The sequence below is a fragment of the Myxocyprinus asiaticus genome, chromosome 50, assembly GCF_019703515.2.
Source record: "Myxocyprinus asiaticus isolate MX2 ecotype Aquarium Trade chromosome 50, UBuf_Myxa_2, whole genome shotgun sequence".
NCBI classification, from domain to species: Eukaryota; Metazoa; Chordata; class Actinopteri; order Cypriniformes; family Catostomidae; genus Myxocyprinus; species Myxocyprinus asiaticus.
This window is the reverse complement of record NC_059393.1, coordinates 17,822,234-17,835,368: the sequence shown is the minus strand read 5'-3', so window position 1 is coordinate 17,835,368 and position 13,135 is coordinate 17,822,234. Positions and strand designations below refer to the sequence as shown.

General features: G+C 36.8%; 1 protein-coding gene across 6 annotated transcripts in view; it reads right to left on the bottom strand.

Moving 5' to 3' along the window:
- Nucleotides 1–1,115: 1,115 nt before the first annotated feature.
- LOC127438623 (epidermal growth factor receptor substrate 15-like 1) overlaps nt 1,116–13,135 on the bottom strand; it is a 33,756-nt gene continuing 21,736 nt past the window's right edge. Inside the window, exons 24-26 of one of the 6 annotated variants that reach the window (XM_051694318.1) lie at nt 9,858–10,063; nt 6,235–6,251; nt 1,116–5,442 (exon numbers count right to left, since the gene is read on the bottom strand). In XM_051694318.1, the coding sequence (XP_051550278.1) occupies nt 5,373–5,442; nt 6,235–6,251; nt 9,858–10,063 (293 nt within the window). In that variant the 3' untranslated portion in view covers nt 1,116–5,372. Of the gene's footprint in view, nt 5,520–6,234; nt 6,252–9,857; nt 10,064–13,135 lie in introns of all 6 variants that reach the window. The other 5 variants (XM_051694317.1, XM_051694321.1, XM_051694316.1 and 2 more) reach the window with 5 other exon arrangements.

The following is a 13,135-nucleotide window of genomic DNA, read 5'->3' as shown; positions in this document are numbered from 1 at the left end:
CTTTACTGCATCCATGCTATGTGCATGTTGTTTTAGGTCAACAGCTGACTGTAAGGAAAGGGTATTAAAAGAGACATTATGTTATGACGAATGGATTACATGGATCTCGTCTTTGGATACACAGAAAGCATCAAACCAAACATTTACTCTCAACACACAGTGAAAGGATCTCAGTACTTATTTGCCAATATACTACTCAATCACTGGTGAGTGAAATCTAAACATTTACTAGCCAGTGGTTAATCATATGTTTTCAGTCGCATTTTGCCAAATTTGGTTGCATATGTGAGTGATTTCCTTGCATTATAAAGGGCAGGATCGATCTTGGGATTCGAGAATCGAGATAGTTTCCATGAAGATTGCGATGCATTGGAAAATGTATATTTTTACTCAGCACTATGAAAAAGTATGGAAGCATGCATGCGGAATAAACATCTCAAGTTGAATCTGGAAGGCAAGAATATCCATCTCCTTGGACCATTTCCATGGGTTTGATTCCTAAGGTTAAGTAAATCTAGGAATTTCTTGTTGGTCCATTGTGGTTAACATTCCGTGTGCAGGTTCTCTTGAGTTTCAAGTGAAACTAAATACAGTGACCCCAAAAGGTATTTGGACATTGAAGCCACACTTAAAAATGTATGAATGTCATTTAACTTGTATTAAACACGGATTATTACTTTAATTTTATACAGTATATCAATTGTGTTATCATTTAAAACCTAACAAACATCTTTTTGTGAAATGTTTTGCTTGAGAAGTGTGCTTCTACTTTCTTTCTTTAAAATAAGTGCCAAATGGTTTCAAATTCTGTTATTTAATGCAATTTTTTCAAATTGTGTTCAAATATTTTTAGGGCCACTGTATAAGATGCTACACAAGTTTCTTAATGAATACATTTGAAATGAATATAAGGGTGATGTAAGCATATATCTGAAATGTTATCTTTTCTTTATTCTGTGAAATATTATTCAAGGGACAACATACTGAGCAAGCACATTTCCAAAGGAATTTCAAGCATCACTAGTCACTATCAATGCAGTATGAAATCCTTAAAATGTTTCGAGTTAGACATGTGCAGTTACTCATGTTTTGTCAGACAAATATAACACATAATATACATGGTTTATGTATACTTTTTATGCATTTCTTAATGAGGTTAATATCTTATCTACATAGGAGAGTGTTAAAGGCAGGCCAAAAAGGAATGCATTCAGCTTGAGTTTTGTGGTGCATACGCCCTAAATTATGACAGCAACTAAAAAAATAACCACTTTCATTATTAAAAAAGAAAAAACCTGGATAACAAAACAGGATATTAAAATTTGAAATGAATTTACAGGTATTACAACAAATACAATATACAAACTATTGCACAATGGAGGTATACAGGGCAAAAACAGCATAAAAGGAGCTACGACAAAATGTTTGAGAGATGGATCCGAACACAAGGTTTGTTTTTCAGTTCCAACAGTTCTATTCATTTTTGTAACAGCAAAAAAGGCAGAAAAGCCAGCACCAATGGCCTTTATCCTTATCTGGGACCTTCATGTTGTCCCATAACCACATCTCAATCTTCACCCTTTCGATTCCAGTCCGAAAGACGTAGTTACAGCTTGTTACAATGCTCAAATGACACATATGATTTAAGATTAGTGTACTGGAATCAAATAGGCAAAATTTAGGTTGGAATTATTCACGTGAAAAAACACGGCACTACAGTTTCAGTGTGAGCTGGGCCCAATGTACATACACTTTACATATTTTCAATAAGATTATGTAACACTGTTTAGTGTGACACTAACATGACGAAGGAGTGTCAAGCAGCTATTTGAGGTCAAAAAACACAAGCTGGACGTAAAAAGAAAAAGATAAAGAGGAACAAACCAAAAACATCACAGAAAAAGTTGACATTGCTGAAAATTAGCAGTGTACATGGATATGTCACAGTTGTTCTTATTAACATTACACAATATTTCTGTCCAAATTGTTGGACACTAGACATCAATCATTACACAGGCTATAATGAACCTTTTTTCCTTTACAGGAATAATTGACACACATCACATAACACACTCAGAAATCATTTAAAATACTCAAAGTATAAAGAAACAGCTGTTCAAATGAGGTTGGAGGAGTGAATGGGGATCATTTAAAAAAAGTGTTTATAGTACCAGTTAGAGAGTGTCTACCATTTGAGAACAGCAGATGGGTTTCAAAACCTGATAATATTACGATAATTAAACCACAGTCGTATCACAAAAAGTTGATAAAAACAAGAATTGAATTCAATACTGACTAAAGGTTTGGGATATGCCAATAGCAAAACCCAAAATGACAATAGCTGGGTTTCCATTCAAATGTTTCACATTTTTAAGCGCATTTCTAAAAATTAAGCTGAAGAAAATCCGAATCATTGCGCGTTTTCATCCACTATATCATGCGCGTTATTCTGAGGGATTCCGCCTAGTCATGATGGAGCAGCTGAATGACCAACTTGCTTCGAGGAGTTTTATTTGCGGTTTTGGAGCAAATGTATATCGTTTTATTAAATGCTGCCAGCAGATGTTGCAGAATGAGCATAATATTCATATGATGAGGGCTGAAGTAGCAGCTATGCCCATACGCCGCCAGCCTCCGTATACCTGGGAGCACCCGCGGTCAAAACTGTTCTGACGGATTGTTTGGATGCACTTTAACAACCAGCTGTGAGTTAAAATAAAAGGGCTATGTTAGAAGAATTGTGTGACAAGGTCGGACCTTTCATGCACAAATGGTCAAAATACATCATCATTTTACGAATAGACCGTTTCCATCACCTTAACGCGCATTTTGACTAGAAAATCCACCTCTGTCTAGTGCATTAAATTTTAAGCGAATTTGAAAAGTTTATGCGCATATCAAGCATTTCCATTCAGGTTTTCTTAAGCGCAAATGTAAAATTGCCATAAAAATAGTTAGGGAACCCCAGCAAGAGACATGCTGTTGTTTGGAATGCCACAGAAAGCTCCGAAGATTGGATTGACAGTCATTTGCAAAGTTTTGAGAATTCCTCACCCCTTGCGTGTTCTTTTGCTAATTTGATTGCGCTTTCAGCTACAAATAAAAGTGCAGTACTTTCAACTCTGTTTAACATATTTCATCATATTTAAATCTAGCACACAACTTTCTCTCAAAAACAGTGCAGAAAATCATAAAAAGTTTACAGATTCTGTCTGGGCCTACTTACGGGTTAATGTTTTGCAAAAACGATATTAGAACCTTCCACCACAACAGAATTGTGCTTTTAGGCCCATGGATTGATTTATCAACAATTGCTTACTGTTATCGGCATAAAGACATAATCCAAACAACAAAAGTGAAAATCTAAATAGCAATGAATCTTAATGGCAAACAAAAATATTGATCATACTGTATCTCATCCCTAATCTAGAAATTAGTTGTTGTTGTTCATGCAACACTGAGTACTTTTACACAATTTTTCCACTTATTATGCTTAATAAACCAACATGTAAATGCCTTAAAGGTTTACATGTTATCGGGGTAAGGTCATAAATGGTTTAAGCAAAAACAGCAGAGGTAGATATTTGCCCATTACTCCAATTTCGTGTTGCATGTAAACACATTTACTGGTGTTCTTACCGGCTTATCCTATGTGCGCTAACGTTTTAATGTTAAAAGCAGAGAATAATCTGATGATTTCAAATCTCATATAAATGCAGGTTTCTAATGTTGGTGCTTTAATTAATGATTTTTGATATTTGTTAGAGTATTGAAGTGCAGTTAAATGCGGTCATTGTGGACTCAACCTTCTTGATCTAGGTAGGTGTTTTATAACACTTGGGATAATAATAATACAAAAATAAATTAAAAAAATCAGTGCAGTTTGTCCAAGTTACTTTATGTGGATCATTCTCCTCTACCTCACTCTGAATAATGCTATTAAAGCACACCTATTTACTTTGTTCCAGTCTGAATCAAATGGCTCTCTCAAACGACACCGACAGATAACAGAGGATCCCTCATTCAGCTTCACGTCACCTCAAGAGTCTCTTACAGACATTTAGTCTGCCAGGCGCTGCTATAATTCCAGTTTGTACCATACTGGCTACAGCTAGAGCCAGTAACTTATCATTTAGCCCACAGTCTTTATCCCAATCGACTTACAGTACGCTTTCTAGAATTGAATTCAGTTGCAACTGAAGAAACCTGGAATTAAGTGCCTTGCACAAGGGACTGCAGTCTTGGTAATGCGGGGTTGACCCTATTTAAAACTCACACAGAACTTTAATCTGGTTTCTTAGTCCCTTTTAGTCCACCAATTAGAGTGAGTGAGTGGGAGACACAGTGGAGATAATGACCTGCGGAGACCAATAATGGTCTTCAATGTCCATGGCTCTGTTGATGCACATTCACACACACGTACACACTCTAAAACACTTTAAATAAACTATTTACTCCATCTGAGAGGTTAATGCAGTGCATGTAGAGTAAATTAGCAGACTCGCAAAACAAAGGCTGCCCATCCTCATATTAAAAAAACAAAAGGCTAGAGGTCTATACAGCACCCTGCCCACTTGCATTTATTTTATCTTGGTCCATCACACACATACACACGATGGCTGCGTCCGAAAGCAGGAAGGCATGAAAACATGTCCGAATCCAATATTTGCATAACATGCTGTCTACGGAGATGCCTTCATCAAGTCATTCATTTTTGAAGGCAGCATAGATGTGTCCTTTGCTGCCTTCGATTTCCCAAAATCACGTTTGTGCAGTTCTGCAATTGGTTGAAAGAATAAAAATGATGTAAATTAGTTTAGAAATGTCCAGTTTTTCTTTTCTTTTTTTCAACTTTCGACTCCATTTCTACCTAGAAATAAGTATATTACTTGGTTATGTCTACAGTTTACTTGGATTTGTTTTAGTTCATTAGACATGACATTATGGCGCCTTGAAAAATTGTCTGAAACTAGTTTCCTTATGATGTACCTTTATAAACAAAGCACTGCCTGTGAAGTCCCTCAGGGGCTGTTCAGGCAAAAGGTGTTCTTGCACTAAAAAAAGCAAGACGCAAGTGTCTCTTGAGATTGAGATGTTTACTAAAAAACATGGCGCTCCTGCGCGAGACGCTGGAAAACAGTGCGACACGCCGCAACGGTCAAAAAGGCCAAACTAGCGCATACGGATGCAAAAACGGGTTTGGTGTGAGCGGCCCATTAGCTTTCGAACGCAGACACACACACACATTGCTGTAGTGTACAGAGGGGTGGATCTGAAGGGTATTGGTGGAAGGGGTCAGGCGTTGGACATCTCAGCCTTGCTAAGAGCGATAGCCAGCTCCAGGTCTTCCTGCTCTTGTTGCCGGAGTCTCTTCAGCCGCTCCCGTTCCGCTCTCTCGCTTTCCCGTTTCGCCCACTCCATCTGCTGGGCTTCATTCCCAAACTGAGCCGGAAAAACAGGAACAGGCCACGTTAAGACCCATCGATCCCAGATTGCATAGTGGTGTGCATTACATGGTACTGTTGGTATGAGTTGATAGTTTTTGTAAACACAGGTGTACTATGTAAAAATGATGCACACTATTTAATGCTTTCAATATAGTTAAAAAACGTTACTGTAAATGTCCAAAGTTATCATAAATGACAGAGATAGAACGTACCGGTATATATACACAGCTACACAAATATAACAGTTTATAACAAAAACAGAGCTGTCACATTTCATTGCTGAAAACATTGTGCCACTAGTGGCACCAAACAGAAGTGCAATCAGTTTAAACTGCCCGACCAAGCAGGACATAACACTAAAAGTGGGGAGAGTGTCTGAATCTTCATTGAAAACAGTCATTATTTTTGCAATTCTGTTTGGTGGGACCAGTGTTGCTGAAATAACACACTTTAAACACACCGAAAATACACTTTTCTTTTTTGTATAGTAAGTAAAGTAAACTGGACAAGTGATCTAAGTATATCTGATTAAGACAGATTCAAGATTAATCTAACTACATGTCTGCCAAGTCTTTCACAATGGTTCCATCATTAAATCATTTGCATGAAATGTACAGTTCGAAACTGCCCATGTAGAAATGACAAATTTAAGCATGCATGGATGATTTTCAACGTATTCTTAGTCACTATATTCTGTGACATTATTTTTTATTTTGTATCAACAGCACTATAGAAATATTTTCTATCAGAAATAAGAACTTGAGTCACATTTTCAGGCAGATCTTACCTTAATTCGCTCAGTTCCTGAAAGAGAGGAATGGATTACAAAAAACACAAAAGAGATTTACACCAAACCACCACACAACCATCCACTGAACTACAAACGCACACACATGTACACATATGCTGATTGGACACAACAGACCACTACCACTGATGAGTCATGAGGGACATTTTTAATTAGTCGTTAATATTGAATGATGTCATGGACAGGAAATGTGAAAACATGCATTGATCTCGTGCAGAAAGATAATGACAGAAGAAAAAGACAATACAAAGCTTTTTCATTGATAGCTATATATTGTGTACAATTATATATAGACTCCTAATATATGCAATGTAACATGCACACCAAGTTGACTGCAGGTGAATGAGAGCATTGCTAAACCACCATGGAGGATTGGAAAAGTTGATGTTCACAAAACATTTGTTTTTCTGTTGTTTCTGTTGGATAATTTTTGGATTTGCCCAAAGTTTTAAACTAAAACATTCTTCAATTGTTACCCCCCCCCCCAAAACTGTACTACATATTATTTGGAAATTGTAATAGATATTCTAAGCAGTTCAGTCTTTGTGGCCACAATTTTAATAACTGGTTTTCAAACTACCACACCTGGAGTTGCAATTTCGAATCCCAGGGAGTTCTGAGTGACTCCAGCCAGGTCTCCTAAGCAACCAAATTGGCCCGGTTGCTACGGAGGGTAGAGTCACAGGAGGTAACCACCTCGTGGTCACTATAATGTGGTTCGCCCTCAGTTGGGCACGTGGTGAATTGAGCGTGGATGCCGCGGAGAACAGCGTGAAGCCTCCACACGTGTTTTGTCTCCGCGGTAACGTGCTCAACAAGCCACATGATAAGATGTGTGGGTTGATGGTCTCAGACGCGGAGGCAACTGGGATTCATCCTCCGCCACACGGATTGAGGGGAGTCACTACACCACCACGAGGACTTAGAGTGCATTGGTAATTGGGCATTCCAAATAAAATAAAAAAATAAATACAAAATTATTGGTTTTCGAAGATACCACCTATGAGGTCATGACATCTTTGGTCAAACGTAAAAAATCAAATAGAAACAATGCAATAATCAAAATTCTTCCAGGATGTTTTTGGTCATGTGATAAATCAAAGATGGTTTAGCATGTCCATTGCACCCAAGTTGCACAGCAATACTATGGACAGAAGGCAGGGCAGAGGAAGATGATGCTACGTCAAACACCATGGTTCTAGGACCAAGCGGATTTGCAGTAAGGCAGCACTAGAGCGAACACTGAACCCATGCTGAGAAAACGACAGCCTGAGAGCTGAGTAGTGATACTGACACTTCCCACGTCAATCAATTCGCCCTGATCAACCTCAATCTGGTGCATTTGAAAACAATGAAATTCTCTTTGTAAAACAACGAAATCTTCAAAGCAGTCTTGTTTCGGATGGATAAACGTGAGGCTTTGAGGGTTTAAGTGGGCAGAAAATACATTGGTTCAAATAAGGTTGAGATGAATGCTGATTATGCTTGTTCCACTAACTGCTCGTGGAGGTGTGACCATGTGGCAGATGTGTCAAAACACGCTGCCCACACTTCTTGAAATGAACTGATGACTGATAAGAGAATGTAAGATCTATCTGTAGGTTGCGAAAGAGTCAATTTAAAAGGGCTGAGTTGTTTGACATTGTTGACAGCCATAGCTGTAAGAAAGATAAAAAAGAATAAACTTTCGGGACGCTCACATAAGTTTGGTTTCTCTTAGGATCCAATTAGCTGATCTATGTTGAATGATCATGAGGTGAAAATTATTGTTATATTATAAACACTGATGCTTTGTACGTTCAAATAAACAAACTTGTGAGATGCTCCCAAAATTGAGGTTTTTCTTAGGAGGCAATAAGATGATCAATCCTGAAGGATCATGTGGCAAAAATACTGATTATATTCTAAACACTAATGCTTTTTTCTAACGAACAAACGAATGAATGAACAAACTTGCGGAATGCTCCCGACATGTAGGTTTCTTTTAGGATCCAATCAGAAGATCTATGCTGAAGGATCATGATGCAAAAATACTGATTATATTATAAACACTGACCCTTTGTTCGTTCAAACAAACAGACTTGTGAGACATTCCCAAAATGTACGTTTTTATTAGGATCAAATCAGACAATCTCTGCAGAAGGATCATGAGTCGAAAATACTGATTATACTATAACACTTACACTTTGTCCGAACAATCAAACGAACAAATTAACTGTAAGGATGCTCCTGAAATTTTGGTTTTTCTTAGGAGACAATCAGATGATCAATCCTGAAGGATCATGTGGCGAAAAAACGAATTATACTCTAAACACTAATGCTTTTTTCTAATGAACAAACAAACGAATGAACAAACTTGAGGGGCACTCCCAAATGTAGGTTTCTCTTAGGAGCCAATCAGATGATCTATGCTAAAGGATCATGAGGTGACATTGCTGATTATACTATAAACACTGACACTTTGTTCAAACGAACCAACACATTTTTAATACGCTCCCAAAATTTTGGTTCTTCTTAGGAGCCAATCAGATAATCTATGATGAAGGATCATAAAGTGAAAATACTGAACATATTATAAACACTCACACTTTGTTCGAACCAACAAAAACTTTTAAGATGCTCCCAAAATGTTGGTTTCTCTTAGGAGTCAATCAAATGATCTATGCTGAAGGATCATGAGGTGAAATTACTGATTATATTCTGACGCTTTATTCAAACGAACAAACAAACTTTTAAGACGCTTCCAAAATTTTGGTTTCTCTCAGGAGCCAATCAGATGATCTATGCTGAAGGATCATGAGGAGAAAATATTGACACTGGGCACATCGATTCTAATATAAACGCAGCTAACCACATGAAGAATTATGAATAAACAGAAAAATATCTGATAGGTTACAGGAAATTAGTATTGATATGGTACTTTTTTTTAAATTAGGCTCTGCAAAGGCCTTTGCTCAAAACTAAATTTTTACTATCAAAAAGTACATAATCGTATCTCATCTTGATTTCAAAGGACATTGAAACCAAGCATTAACCTCGAGTAAACATATTTTATAGACTGCTATTAAATAATCATTGCAACCTGAATATTATTCCTCAAAAACAATAAGAGACACATTTGCATAAAAGCTAACAAAAAAACTCTCACAAGTCACAGAAGAAAAGCGAGAAGCCACATTAGCTTAGCTGAGAGCACTTGGAGTCACAAAGTGTGACTGCTCCTCTTCCCACAAGCCCATGCAAGAGCTGAGCAATACGAAAGATGACATCATACCCAAGTGTGCCACAAACAACTGTATTTGAGTCACTGAGAGATAGAGGTGATGTCTGGCTGGTTGATTAGGGCTTATTATCCAAAATCTCTGTGCACTGGTGAGAGTTAATCACAGATAGAAATGGACTGCAGACATGGAGGAAATAAATGAGTAGCCGGCACAAGGCAACACTGAGCGAAACAGAAGCCAATGGTGCATTTTGCTCTAAAACACCTCACTAGTGATCACCAGATAGCATTTTTTGGGTTTGTTTGTTGGTTTTATTTCGTTTTTTGGAAAGAAACAAGTGGATTGGGCAAGAGAAGAGTATCACTATGCTCAACTTACAGAGCTGAAGTCTGCAAAACCCAATGAAGAGTCTTTAGAAGCTTTACTTGAGGCAGAAGGAGCAAACAGGTCTTTGCCACTAAACGGGTCTCCCACCCCTTTTTTATTCTGAAAAGGGTCGACGGGGTCAGCGCTGAATGGTTGGAAGGGATCGCTCGTCTTGGTTGAATCCGCAGATCCGGGCACGTTTACTGGAGTGCTTTTACCTGGAAAGGTTTGGAAATAAAAGTTTTCATTGGCCAAAGGAAGGACATTGCATTTTTCTAACCATTACCGTGTCCTAACCAGGTGCAATTTGATAAAACGGCAAGCACTCTTCCATGTAAATTGTTTTTGTCTTTAACCAGCAGCAACCACAATAATTGATGAGCGGTATGACATTTTGCCAGTCTCTCGGTTTCATTTCTGTTGTCTAACCTTAAATAGCCTCACCCACAGTGAAATCTCATTGGTCTAAAATCCCTCAAATAAATGTTTATAAAATATCAAATATGTTCTGATTGGCTGCGATTGTGTCGCAGCGCACAGAATTTTCGTGTTCAGTTTGTACAGAAGAATAACTTATCGGTGGAAACCTGTCGCACCGTACCTGTTTAGGAAACATGTTTGAGTACTGTAGAGTGAAACTTTATGTACTTATTAATGATAACTGAAATCAAAGAATGTACTTCCCAAAAATGCAAATCTAAAATTGCAAGATACCACATAATTTACTAAATAGTCATTTAGCACAAAAATCACCTAATGCTAAGTGAAAAAATGAAAATATGTGCTAAACAAAAATACTTTGAACAAAGCTAAAGTTGTGAAGCTAAAGTTAAAGCTCACAGTTTCATTATTCCTTCCAAATTAAAATGTATTAAGTAAAATTTAAGTGTAGAGAATGTTTATGATGATTTTTGAATGATTTTGTGATGCAAGTACCATGGCAAAGTATGTAATACCTTACACTGGCTATTATTGTTCAGGCTTAAAATGCAGTACACTCATTTTTATACAATATGTAACAGAGGGTCCACGCTCTGTCTCTCTATCCACTAAGACATCCTTGGCCTGAAAAAGGTTGAAGATAGATTTAGCTGATTTTTTTTCTTTAAAGCAATTGCTCTATTAAGCAAAATGGTCAAAGTTCATTAAATCACTCATTTGTGGGGTTTGAACTTGCAACCTTTCAGTTACCAACCCAGAGCTTTAACCACTTAGCCACACTGCCCTTGCCATGGGTACAATGAACAAGAGGAAACCAGCATTTCAGCAAAATCTAAAAAAATAAATAAAAAAAACCCCACTTAAAAAACAAGTTAAATGATTGTTTATTAGTGTGGATGTCATTTGTTTTTATCCCTTCGAAAGCTCAACCAAAAAACCCACTGGTGGTTCCAGATTGTGTGATGCGGTAACTATCTCTCTGAATGCAAAATAACACCGACATCTGTATCTTTCTCACATACACCCAACAAGAGCACTAAGTATGGTTCAAAAGCTGTCATTTGTTTTATAGGAAAAGAAATCCTTGCACAAGCAATCTGCTAATTATAGAAATTTGCGCAAGTTGAAAACATGATCGCACACACACATAACTAGTGAGGATCTTCAGATAGAAAAATGCTTATGTATACTTCTTTTTTCCCAAGCACCATTAGCAGTGACTGGCATTCTGGCTCTTTACTCGTGAGAACTTTGAAATGGTTGCTGGTTCCTCTAAAGGTGTTAACCACATTTTCAATAGGGCTGTTATTTATACCAGACCAGCAAACGGAAGTAAACAGAATACTATACCGTATTAAAGAACTCCACCCTGCTGAGGGAAAGAGGTCACAAAAAAGCTGTGCCCTTCAATAAAACACAGCATAAACAATAAATAAATAAATAAATAAATAATACAATGTTATCTATTGAATCTATGAGCTAACAAATATTTTGTTCGGATTGTTAGTTTTTTATACTGGTGATCTCACACAAAACTTTGCAAAATTTGCTAAAGTATATTCTTATTCAATTGTATTATTTTGATCTATTTTGCTTAATGATTTTTAATGCTAAAACAAATCTATGAGCTAACAGACGTGTTTTTGTTTGGCTTTATATGTTTTTTATTTTGAAATCTTACACAAAACTACGTAATTTGCAAAAGTGTATTACTTTCTATTGCGTCATTTTGATCTATGATTTTCAGTGCTAGAACAAATCTATGAGCTAACAGACCAATTTTTGTTTGGTTTTGTTTGGTTTTTATTTTGGTGATCTCACACAAAACTTTACATCATTTGCAAAAGTGTATTACTTTTCTATTGCATTATTTTGATCTATTTTGATAAGTGATTTTCAATGCTAAAACAAATCTATTAGCTAACAGTCTAACAGACAACTTTTTGTTTGTTTTTTTATACTGTCGATCTCACACAAAACTACGCAATTTGCAAAAGTATATTACTTTTCTATTGCATTATTTTGATCTACCAAAACAAATATTTTCAATGCTAAAATGAATCTAAAAATGCTAAAACAGAAAAAATGAGCTAACAGACACATTTTTGTTTGGTTTTGTTTTTTATTATGGTGATCTCGCAAAAAACTTTACGCAAGGATTTTTACTTTTGTAAAAAATTAATTTCTATTGCATAATTTTGATCTATTTTGACTTTCAATGTTTAAACAAATCTATAAGCTAATAGATGAACTTTTGTTTGCTTTTGTTTGTTCTTCATTCTCATGATTTCACACAAAATTTGTACAATTTGCAAAAATATGTTCCTTTTTTTAACTATTGTACTTTTAAATAGAGTTGGGGTACTCAAGTTTGGACTCGGACTCGAGTCCGAGTCACGAGTCCAATTTCAATGGACTTGGACTTGTCACGGACTCGAATGCATTTTTACTCGGACTTGACTCGGACTCGAGCCTTTGGGATTTTTTTCCGAGTCCATGACATTTGTGATGCAATGAAAAAAATAAATAAATAACAAAACAGAAATTAATGAACACATCTCTGTCTGCATGCAGCTCTATTAGCCCCTGAAGTCGTAGACGTAGCCAGAGTTGTTTCACTGTGTTTAAGCAAACACACGCGCACACATGTACACACGTGCACAGGCACACTCATCGGTCAACCAGTACGCTTGAATGTTACTACAGAGACTACTGTATAACATCGACTACCGAGATGGCTGGCACGACGAAAACATAAAGACGGGTATGTATCCAATGTAATAGAAACTAAACAAGGCAGTTTCACACGACACGGGACCTGACAACTGGTAAAACTGCATGTGGCATTT